Genomic DNA, 12,774 nt, shown 5'->3' on the forward strand with positions numbered 1-12,774 from the left:
TTATCTTACTAATTTTCACAGCAGTGGTTTGAAGTAGATATTTACTCATTTTGTAGAGTAGGAAATCTATCTGGAGAGGGTAAATTATCTTAAATAAGGGTACACAATTAATAAGTAGCAGGGCCAAAATTCAATCGCAGACTCCAAATGCCAATGCCCATGTTCTTTCAACTATACTGTCTATACTGTGACACAGCAAATATATATTCATTCGTTCATTCATTTATTTATAGAGGTTAGAATTTAGTTGTATATCTGTTTTGTTTGCTTGCTTTTTTAAAAGCACGCACTGTTTTCTATTAAAAATAGCTGGAATACAGAACAGTTTAATAAAGGGCTCTTTGCCCAGGAGAAACACACTAATCTTCAAGTTACTTTCCCTAGAACTTCAAGAAAGAAAATATAACACAATAGATATAGGGCTCCTCCAGCAAAAGGTAGTCTCTTTTGTGAGGGCCTTTCCTATCCTCTCTGGATTCATGTAAAAGTTTCACTTGTGACACTAGAATGTTTAATAACTGGTTTAGTGGGAAGAAGTTGGAGAATCCAATGTATGATGCATCAATCTGCGTATATTATAGGGACAATATACATACAGTGCTTCCATATTCAATGAGAAAGAACCTTCACTTATTAGAATTTTGAAGTTGAAAAACTAATTATTGCTTATTATCATCAAAATAATGAAAATGCTCTAATAATGACTAAAGAGATGAATGCACAACTATGTGAATATGCCAAATACCATTGATTGTATACTTTGGATGAATTGTATGCTTTATTAATATGTACCAACAACCAAAAAAAAAAAAGCTAATTATTCCAAATTTACTTTATGTGGTTCTCCTTAAAATAACAAAATTTGGTGTCACAGTCAAAATCTTGTTCCTAATTTGTTCATCAAAACTAGTAAAATAGCAAGTTAAAGTACCAGTTACCTTATAACAACACTGATATACTAAAAGTTCCCAAGTCTGACAAGAAACAAAATCTCATTTTGTTTTGCAAGTAAAAATCTTCTAATTGGTTGCTGCTGGGTGAATTTACTGCTAAGCAAAAATTCAATAATCCAGTCGTTAGCAGTATGTACTAGTTATTTCCCTCTAGCCAAAATCACTGTATTCATGGGTGTTAAGCAAAAATCTCCAAAGAGTCAATAATACATACATTTGTAGCACTTCAAATAATGATTTTTATCTTGAGGCCATGTTTTTCTAGCAAAAATATAACTCCAATTTTATAATAGAAATGCAGGATTCCCTTGATTAAACACTTGCTTTTGACAAACTTCCCTGAAATATACCTATTCTATTCCATAAAGGTTTATTTACTGCTTAATGTTTCCACAGGAAAACGTAGGCACTATAATTGCTGCATTCTGCCTAGAGAGCACTACGTAAGATATAAATAACCATTTTCCTTCATTGCTAACATGGAATTTTCTTCTTACCTAAGTCAAATGGTAATGAGGATACCACTAAAGCTATCAACTGGCTAGTCACACAAATAATTTTGAAAGAGCCAGACAAATAATTTACTCAGCACTTACTGTATACGAAACACTGGGCTAAGTACTTGATAAGAATTACCTTTTTCAATCACAACATTATTATCCCAATACTGCACACGGGCAAACTGAGCTCAAGAAAGCTCCAGAATTCATTCATTCATTTAGAGTGTCTGCACTACACTATTTTATACCCTAGCAGACACTTGCTCTCAAGAAGCTTACATTCTAAGGAAAAGAGATAGATAATAAATAAGTGTTAAAAAGAAAAGTGGTAAGTGTTAAAAAGAAAAATAGGATGTGGGCAAAGGGTACTAATTTATATAGGGTAGTCAAAAGAGATAACTGATAAGGTGACACTGAGCAAAGATCAAAAGAAAGTTTAAGCCACGCAGATGTCTTAGAGAGAGCAATCTAAGCCGAGAGTTACAAGTACAAAGTCCCCAAGGCAAGAGTGCTTGATGTCATGGAGGAACAGCAACAAGGTCAGTGCAGCAGCAATACAATGGGTGAAACTAAGATAAGAGAAGCAGCCAGGGAGGTAGTGAGGAGCTAGATTATGCCTGGCATTGTAAACCTTTGTAAAGGGAAGGGCGTCTGTCTACCATATAGGAGGTCTGCAGTTCAAACCCCGGGGTACCGGGCCTCCTTGACCCGTGTGGAGCATGAAAGGAAGTGCAGCCTGCCCACGAATGGTGCTGCACACATGGAGAGCTGACACAACAACAAGATGATGTAACAACAACAACAAAAAGAAACACATATTCCTGGTGCCTCTGATAAGGATAGAAGCAGTCACAGAACACACAGCGAATGGACACAGAGAACAGACAACTGGGAGAGGAGGGGAGAGAAATAAAAATAAATACATAAATCTTTAAAAAAAAACAAAACTTTTTTAAGGACTCTGGATTTTAATGAAATGAGAAGCAACTATTTCTTTTTCTTTTTTCTTTTTTTTTTTTGCGGTACTGGGGGACTGGGGATGAACCTGGGACCTTCTATGTGGGACGCCAGCACCAGGAGGCACTGGAAACCGAACCCAGGACCTCCCATATGGGAGGTAGGAGCTCAACTACTTGAGCCACATCTGCTCCTCACTGATGGGATTTTTTTTTTTAAGATTTATTCCCCCCCCCACTGTCTGTTCTGTGTGTCTATTTGCCGCCTCTTCTTTGTCCGCTTCTGTTGTTGTCAGCGGCACAGGAATCTATGTTTCTTTTTGTTGCGTCATCTTGTGTCAGCTCTGTGTGTGCAGCGCCATTCCTGGGCAGGCTGCACTTTCTTTCGCGCTGGGCGGCTCTCCTTACGGGGCGCACTCCTTGCGCATGGGGCTCCCCTACGCGGGGACACCCCTGCGTGGCAGGGCACTCCTTGCGTACATCAGCTCTGCATGTGGGCCAGCTCCACACAGATCAAGGAGGCCCGGGGTTTGAACCGCGGACTTCCCATGTGTTAGGCGGACGCCCTAACCACTGGGCCAAGTCCGCTTCCCTGATGGGATTCTTGAATAGAGCATCATAATAACCAGAATTCAAGCCCAGGGCTAAACCAATGGCTATATTCTTTATGCAACATTAAGTACTCTCAAAAGGCTGACACTTAAAGGAAAGCAAATGTAGTGGCACAGGGCAGTCCTGGGTTTCCCAATGTTCTACTTACCCCTAACCTACTTATCTGACACTGCCCTAAACTTAATAGGCAGTACTCAAGATAGGCTGATGTCCTTGCTCTATCTAACCTGCTCTCCTCCCCACTCCCTCCCACCTATGAGAATATTCCTTTGTATTCAGAGTCTAGCACAAGTGCCATGGACCCAGTAGGTACATATATGATTGCTGATTAAATTATTTACCCTCCTTTTATATTCTTTAAAGCAGTAGATATGAATGAACATGAGCTGGGAATAATGAAACCTGAAGTCTGAGTCACTCTTGACCACTAAATGGATGTCTGGCACTAGGTAAATAATTTCATTTTGCTGGGTCTCTTTTCAAGTATACCTGTCATTCAGATTTAACAAACATTTGTTGAATACTTATGATTTGTCACAGTATTTACTATTCATGTGAATAGGTCCCCCCCATTAAATCTTTACAACTCCTGAGCGTACTAAATGATCTCTAAGTATCCCACCACTGTTCAATTCTAAAATTGAATACATGAACTAGCTCTAGTCCCAGAATGATGCTGTGTAACCAAGGCACTGTCTTTGCAAGGCAGAAGTTTAGCTTAAGAGGATCAATCTTTGATTTTCTTAACTTTGCAAATGCAATGTAAAAATGGAGCTGGAACTGACGATATGCCTCTGGAGGAGAGGGACCACAACCACATCATACTCATTCTTTATATCTGCATAATCATACATACACGTACACAAATATACTCACACAATACTCCAGAAAACAGTTGATTGTATTATGACATTCAGAGGTAGATCCAAGAAAAAAGTCAAGAAACAAATCTCATTGACTGTTTTTATAAAATAGAATACTCCTTAGAAAGTCTACAGATATGCCAAAGTATCAAGTTGCTAATCATCTATCAAATTTATTAAACCACCTAGAGAGTCTATAGATTTTATGGAATATAGGAAAATATCAATTGATAATCAGCTGATTTCTGTGTATTTTCTGCTGAGAATTTTTTTTTTCATATAGATTTTTCTGGTTTCCTCTATTGAAATGACCAAATTTACGGGGTTATTTTTTTTTGGGGGGGTGGGGTGGGGAGGTGATAGGGGACTGCTTATAGGGTCATTTGCTAACTAAGCACTAGAATAAATCAAGCCTATATCAACTCTTTCTAAATTTGTGAATATTAAGATATTTTCCTAAAAGCTACCAGTTGGTCTCAGGTATCAAATACCTCAAAACTCACATCATTAGGAAAGTAATGTCTTGGTTTACTGTAACCAAAAGAACCAAAATTTTTTGTATACTGCCCTCCATAACCACCAACAGCAGGGATTTATTCAAAAAAAGCAACAATGCAATGACTCAATGACCCATATATTTTACATCCAAGAACTATATCCTTCAGTACACCTACAGTTCAGAAAGGAATAAAGTGTTTACATATATACTTATTTTCACTTGTCTACTTAAAATATCAAAAAGTAAAATGACTTTTTGGGAAGATTTTTATCAAAATGGGTTGAATTAAAGGGTTTTCTGATCACCTCGGTAAATGAAAAAACTCACTCATTAGTATCTTAGTAAATAAAAGTTTTATTTTAGATTGATTTGTTACAGCATTTTGGATAAAGAAAATTGAGTATTTCCTATGAAATGCTACATAATTCTAAAAACCAGATGACTAGTGAAATGTAAAGACTAGTCCTTTGGATTCTTGTAGCAATTTTGTTATTTTTAAAACTAGGCCTCAATTTCTCCTATCACTGACCTCTCATTTTTAAAAGCATGCCCTGGGGAGCAGATGTGGCTCAAGCGGTTGAGCTCCCGCCTCCCACATGGGAGGTTCTGGGTTCGGTTCCTGGTACCTCCTGAAAAAACAAAAACACACAACAAACAAGACAAATGAAAAGGCCAACTCAGGGCGGCCAATGTGGCTTAGTGGCTGAGCACTGGCTTCCCACATATAAGGTTGTGGATTTGATCCCTTGCCCCTGGTACCTCCAAAAAAAAAAAAAAAAAGCATGCCCTGGATAAAACTCTTAAAAGACTATGAATCAAGTCAATTTATTGTGTATTACAGCTAATACCCACCCTAGGAACTACTCTAAACTGAATAATCTTTATGTGCTTTTAGCTGTTATCAGCTTTAAGCAGGATTTCGATCTCCACATGAACCTTAACCCAAATCAAAGTCTAATCATATCAAAAGCAACTACCATCAGAGGTAGAAAAAATTTGTCAAACTCTAATGCTTTAGAGTTCAGTATATTAAAAAACAAACATAAATTCAATGAAAATACATCATATGCCCAAATGAGAAAACGACAGTCTATGTGGTAATTATGACAAGGAAGTCATCTCAATGTATTACTCTGGAAATTAAATTTACATTCTGCATTTATATAGCTACAATTAAAATTTACTGACTTCTTAAAAAGTCACTGTTTTACAACAGTAAAGTTCTAAACTAAACTGAAAATGAGTACTAAATATCAAAAGTAATCTTCTATTTATCATACAAGTGACACTATGTGTGTAGTTATTAAAAACACAGATTCTGAATTAAGACAGCCTATGTGTGATTCCTGGTTCCACAACTTCCTAGCTGTGTGATCTTCAACAAAAGGCTCCACTCCTCTGTGCCTAAAAAATGGGAATAAGCCAACTTTCATGGTTGTTGTGAAGATGAAATGAGATCATGTGACACTAAATTTAGAACATCTGGCACACGAAAGCACTCGATAAAAGGTAACTATTATTGTTATCAAACTCAAGACCAAGAAAAATGTACTTAGCAATGATAAAATCAATTAAGTACATACTGAATGCCAACTATACATCCACTGCTGTGCCAGGCACTGTAGCAAAAGAGAAGTAAATAATAAAGGTTCTCGATCCCTAGGAAACTAATAGTGGTCTCTCTATTTGAGTGACACAGTCAAAAAGCATGAATTAATTAAAGTCTTCACCTGTGAGAGAAAATGTTTACAAATTCAAAGAAAAAAACAAAAGAATAATATTCTTAAGCACTTACTACATATAGTAGGCACTGTTTTAAGCACTTTCCATAAATTACCTTATTTAATACTTACATCCCTATGAAACAGGTATTAACTCCATTTTATAGATAAGGAAACTGAAAAGTAGAGAGGTAAAGTAACAAATTTATACAGGCAGAAAGAAGCAGATCTAGGATTCAAACCCATACTTCTGTGTCTACCCCAATTGTTTTTCACGGAGAGAAGAGACAAAGAGAAAAAATAACCTGCCCAAGTTTAACCATATATAGAGGAACAGGGACTCATTCACAGAGCTGCTGACCCTAAAATCCATGTTCTTTCTGTGACCTGATGCTATCTTTCAAAGGCAAAGGAAGGCTTAGTTACAAAGAGAATGATTAAAACACAATTTAAAGAATTTGTATAGTTTAGATAGCTAGTCAGGTAAGGAAAGAAAAGACATTAAAGACAGGAGGAATAGAAAGCAAAATCTTGGAGCAAAAAACCTTGGTGAAGGACATTAAGTAAAAGAGCCTGCTTACAGCAAAAGGTGAGGTAGAGTAGAAAATATGGGTAGTTTGGGTTAAGATCACAGAGCAAGTAAAAGCCAAGTAGAATGTTAATGCAGTAGACAACAGAAAGCCAGTAGAGGCTCTTGAAGAGGTGAATGGCATAATGAAAACAGGATTTTAGACACACTGCTCATAGCACTACCAGGCTGAACTAGAATGGTGAGAGGCTACAGAGACACTAGCTTAGAGGATGCTTTTGGAATACAGGTGTTGAGATGATGAAGAATTAAAAGGATAGTAATGAAATAAAAACCAAGGGGTTTTTAAAAGTTCAACTCTTTGTATTTTTAGTAAACAAAATCATATCAATAAATTAGAAACATCAAGAACATAAACACTGCTTTTTAGTCTCTTCAAAGAATTAACTTAGAGGCTAATCCTTTTTTTGTCATATCTATCTCAGCAATACTCCCCCAGATCCCATTCCACAGTAGGCAGTGTCAAGTATTATTCTTATATACTTCACACATACTGATATCAACCCTTTGTACCAAATAGCCAACCATAGCTGTATCTAAAACATCCCACACAGTGGCCTGCTGTGTTTTGGGCTGTGTACAGCAATTCCAAACCCATGTCTATGGCTGAACAGTTAGAAAAAAAGAGCTATTCTCTCAAACTTTAAATGGCTACCGGTCCTTGCAAGCCTGTATGGGGGTGGCTATACATCTGTGAGCTCACATTCAGAGTATACACTTGGGTATGACAGTCACATCTTGGGGAGGCTTGGGGGACAGGCACTAGCTTGAAAACTAGGTGAAAGTAATGCCATCCTACCAATTTAAAATTTCAAACTATTCACCAAACAGTTCCAAGGGAAGAATTTCAATTTCAACTTGTACTGTCTAAGGTGCAGTAAGCACCACAAAGTACAAGGGGAAAAAGGCAGGAATTGTTCCAAGATGGCAGAAAACCCGCATTCATTCAAATCAATTAAATATTTAGCAAGATCCTATATGATCTGAGTCTAGCTACCTCTCTGACCTCTTTTTCTACTGCTCTCCCCTTCTCTATCTACAGTCCAACTACGCAGCCTCCATGAATTCTTTGCTCTTGCTGTTCCCTCTGCCTAGAATGCCTTTCCCCAGCTACTCACATGGTTCTCTTCTTCACTGCACTCAGGTGTCTACACAATGTCACCTCCTCCAAGAGGCCTTTCTTGACCAACTTATCTAAAATAGCACACTCACCCTCCCTGTCTGCTCACTCTCTAAGCCCTTATGATGCTTTATTTTTCTTCATAGCACTTATTATTACTTGATATTATTTTGTTTATATATGCATGTCCATACACACACTCTATCTGGGCAGGGAATTTGTTTTTTAAAAAGATACATAGGTCACAAAAAATGTTACATTAAAAATAAAAGACGTTTCCATATACCCCACACTCCAACCCCCCCACTCCTCCCACATCATCAACCTTCTTTATCATTGTGGCACATTCACTGCATCTGGTGAATACATTTTGGAGCACTGTTGCACCGCATGGTTCATAGTTTACACTGTAGTTTACACTCTCCCCCAGTCCATTCAGTGGGCTAGGGCAGGATATATAATGTCTAGCATCTGTCCTGCAATATCATTTAGGACAACTCCAAGTCCCAAAAATGCCCCCACATCACACCTCTTCTTCCCTCTCCCTGCCCTCAGCAACTATCATGGCCACGGTTTCCACATCAATGATACAATTTCTTCCATTGCTAGAGGCACAATAGTTCTAGAATAGAATACCCGTAAATTCACTCTAACCCATATTTTATTCCTCCATCCTGTGGACTCTGGGATGGTGATGTTCACTCCACCTCTAAATCAAGAGGGGGCTTAGATCCACATGGCTGATGGATGCGATTCCCCTGCTTGCAGTTGTAGGCACTCTCAGTTCCCTGGTGTGGTGGCTATCCTCACCTCCTTGTTAGCTGACCCAGGCAAGTCCAACGAACCAGAGAATAGGTGCCACCACTCTGCTGAGGCTCAGGGCCCAATTGGCACATGGCCAGTCCGGAGATTCAAGTCTCCGGAATATACAACAACACCAGCGCCAACCCAGGTTCAGCAAAAGTGACAGAAGAGGCATGTGTAGAAAGGTCACTTCCAAGTCCAATTCCATCACACTCAGGAGCACAAACTTCAAAGCAGGGTCCTCTGACAAGGCATTACCTCCAGAGCCATCTGTGTTGTCTGTCTTTGTTATCCCTCTATCCCTAGGCACCCAGAACAAGGCTTGGCACATAATAGGTGCTCAAAGAATGCTTGCTGACTAAGTGAATGAATGAATCTATTATACTCTTGGGACTGAGACAAGTACTAGAAATATCAAGATGAAAAGTCATGACCCCTACCTCAAAGGAGCTAACAGTCTAGCAGGGGAGACAGACTAGACACCACAAGAAGAGACTGGGAGAAAGCGCCACAGCTTCAGGTATTCTCCACAGTTTCCTTCAGAGAGTGAAAAACAAGTCACTTGTATGCTTGAAGTGTTAACTGCTACAGATCTATAATATTAATTTAAAAAATTATAAAAATGGAGATGTGGCTCGAGCCGTTGGGCACCTGTCTCCCACATGGGAGGTCCTGGGTTCAATCCCCAGCCCCCAGTACCTCAATAAATAAATAAATTAGTAAAAGACTGATGTTCATAAGAGACAGACCTGGTTTCCAATTCGGTATTGCCATGTGTTAGCTGAGCAGTTATTTAACCTCTCTCAGCCTATTTCCATAAAATGGAAATAATATTGGTACCCTCTTTCACAGGGTTGTTGTAAAATTAAATAAGATAATGTATGTAAAACACTTTCATACTGCCTGGCACACAGTATATACTCGACGTTAGTTATTAATGCTATTAATAGCATTGACTAATAGCACTAGGTTGATTCCAATGATCCCCTTGAGCCCAACATCAAATCAACAGCAAAGTCTTATCAAGTCTATCTCCAAACAAACATCTCCTATCTTTTCCTTCTCACTGTCCCTAACTGGTATCTCTGATTCTAGTCTCTCTCCCTTCCCATTTCATTTATACATTACTAAAAAATTAAATCCAAACCCTTAGCCCAGCATTTAAAGCCCTTCGTGTTTGGCCCTGACTTACTTTCCCAACCATATTTTCCACTGCTTTCCAGAGTCCATCATTTTAGTCAAATCAAACCACTCTACTTTCATATATATATCCCATGCTTTCCCACTACTGAGTCTTTGCTTATTTTATTCACCCCTCCCAGAATTTCTTCTCTTTATCTTCAAAAGTCCTTTTCTATCACCTTTCCAGACCTAACTCAAATGCTATACTTTCTCTGATACTTCCCAAATGGAAATGGCCTCTCTTCCCTAATACCAATAATGTCATGTACATCTTCTATAAATCCCTCTGGATTTTATGTTCTGCTTATTTATGAATTCCACATGCTTGCTGAGGAAAGAATCTGTGACAGTTCCTATACTTACTGCAAAACCTGATACTCAAACAAATATATGTTGAACAAATACTTCACAGACATTAAAATTAGATTTAACCTCAACAAGATGCTTTCAGCCCTGAACCAGAATTTTCTAATCTAACTTGTATTACAGTTCCTCACAAAAGGTGTCATATTAAATTATTTTTATTTCTGGATTTAACAGGACACATAACTTTCTTCTTCCAAATCATTCAGTTTGAATTCCTTCCCATCAGAAATTTTCTGCTTCTCAAGTTCTATATTATACATTTAATATATTTAAAAGCAAAGTGATAGATTATTCTTTAAAATATAAAACATAATTTTAATCAGGACCAAGAAATTCTACCTATTAACAGAGTATAACAAAGCTCACAAATATACAATAATAACAATGATGATGATCACTATTCTTTCCAAGTAAAGTCGCTGCAGTTGAGCACCTGTTTATAAGGCTCTAAACCGATTTTCAGGCACAAGAAATAGGCTGTATTTGACTCATTCAGCTATAGTCTCACTCAGTCCCTAATGGTGAGGAGGGGATTTTAGGACAAGTAATGACATTCTGAATTCCACCACCAACTCTACCATGTCTTACTTGACATGTGATTGTGGTCAAGTCCCTAAGCTTCTCTGTGCATCAGAATTGTTGGCTAGAGTAGCTAAATATGGAAGAAAATAAATCTCACTCGCTTGAAATCCTAAAATATACATAAATCCTCTGCTACACAAAAGACAAAATAATGTAAACTGAACTGTTGTCGGTGAATTATCTTTATTAAAACAGAAGTCATCCCACCCCTAAAATACCAGTCATTGTATTTGATCCCCAAATTCATTACAGAAAGAACTGTGTATTAAGTCATCCAAACACATGAACTCTCTACTTCCTGTCATTGAAAACTGCTGACTTCCGAGGAATCAGTGGCCGAGAAGAATGTAAACCTAAAGCCTAAATCAGTAAACAACCCCCAATCCAAACTGGCCAAAGAGGAAAAGGAGGTGGGTGGGGGGAAAAGGATGACAGAAAAAAAAAAACAAAACTCGGCTGACCACTAATATCACGTCAACGCACTCCCAGCTCTCGAGGTGAAATTCCCCCACCCTCGGGCTGTCAGGTATGCAGTTTCAGCCCCAAAATCGGGATAGAACTCCTGAAAAGAAACTCAAGCTTCAGCTGGGGTTCGGAACCCTTCCGGAGCCAGGGCCTAACATACTCGGGGATGGCAGCCCACCGCCCCAAGAGTGGAGAACCCGACGGCCTCAGGCGTGACCCCGGCTGTAGCCCCGGCCAGGTTTCCCGTTCCGGGGGCCTCACGCAGGCCTGAACCCCGGACGGCGCCCGCCCCCCAGCGCGGTGTGCCGGCTCACTGGCTTGGCTGATCCGCTGGATGTTGCCGCTGCATGTCTGGATGATGCTGTTGAAGTCTCGGAGCTGGGGCCCCGAGGACCCCGGGTTCCGGTACATATCTAAGGGGCCGTAGGACATAACGAGGAGTTCAGACCCGCCCGCCCTGCACCGAGCTCCGACCGGAAGCAGCCGTCTGACCGCACCGGCAGGCTGACCGCGAAACCGGGAAGAGAAAGGGCGGGGAAACAGCTGAGGCTGCGTGCGCACTAGCCCCGCCCATCCGCAGTGCGCATGCGCCACTGGAACTGGGGCCTGGGACCCTGGAGACGTCAGAAGCAGGTCTGGGGATGCGCGGCGGAAATAGGATGTCACACAGTCGCGATTCGGATTAGATGATTTGGGTGGCGTGGTACAGGGACCGGAGCAAGAATTTTCTATTTGCATAAAATTGTACAAGATGATCTTAGCCTATTCTTTTCTATTCTGAAAATGCAAGCCCGAGTATGGGAGAATTTGACAGCCTCGGAACTCATATCTGTAACCAAACCCCTGAAATCCCTCACTCTATTTTCATCCTCTATGGTTTTGGTATTTGCGGAACCCTTTACGATTTACGACCACTTTAATTTTGCCCTCCATCACTCTTCTAATTCTAAACAATAAAATAATAGTTTTGAGCAACTAGTATGTGTGTGAATCCTTACTGCAATTTACTTGTTTACAAGCTCTTTCACAACAAGAGACCATGTTCTATCTGTATTTTTATCGTCATGTAAATAATGGGCAGTCCATTTTTAAAAGTTGAAGTAAGTCCGCCAAGCATTATTATTTTCTCTTTTACAGATAAGAAAATTAAAATCATAGAGGTTAATACAAAACTCACACAGGAAGCTGGCTCCGTCATCATCTCACTACTTCCCTAAAATTCATCTCCAAATTTCCAAATTAATTCTCTATCTAAATCTCTCCCAAGTAGTCTCTTCATAGGTATCCCAAACCGGGATTTCTTGGAGCGATAAACTCCCAACATTTCAAATCATTTCCTTAAGTAATTCGGAGTATATTACCTCAGTAATCCCACATAAGTTTGCATTTTGTGAGCGAAAGATGAAGGGAAAGAATGGGTATAATTTTTGTTTGGGAGGAGATCAAGACAGGGAGAAGTGAAGGGGAACTGGCAGCATTTGTTTGCTGTGTTTTCCAGCCCACCCCACCCAAGTCCGCTTTGCAGTCTTTGGGAAATTGCAGAGAGGACGTCCTTTGCCTGT

General features: G+C 39.5%; 1 protein-coding gene across 1 annotated transcript in view; it reads right to left on the bottom strand.

The window, feature by feature from the left end:
* The window catches only part of STX12 (syntaxin 12), a 50,182-nt gene extending 38,391 nt beyond the window's left edge, over positions 1–11,791 (bottom strand). The window contains exon 1 of the mRNA XM_004455712.4: positions 11,527–11,791. Coding sequence (XP_004455769.1) covers positions 11,527–11,644 — 118 coding nt within the window. The 5' untranslated portion in view covers positions 11,645–11,791. The remainder of the gene's footprint in view (positions 1–11,526) is intronic.
* Positions 11,792–12,774: the final 983 nt, after the last annotated feature.

The sequence above is a fragment of the Dasypus novemcinctus genome, chromosome 9 (genome assembly GCF_030445035.2).
Source record: "Dasypus novemcinctus isolate mDasNov1 chromosome 9, mDasNov1.1.hap2, whole genome shotgun sequence".
Classification (NCBI taxonomy): Eukaryota; Metazoa; Chordata; class Mammalia; order Cingulata; family Dasypodidae; genus Dasypus; species Dasypus novemcinctus.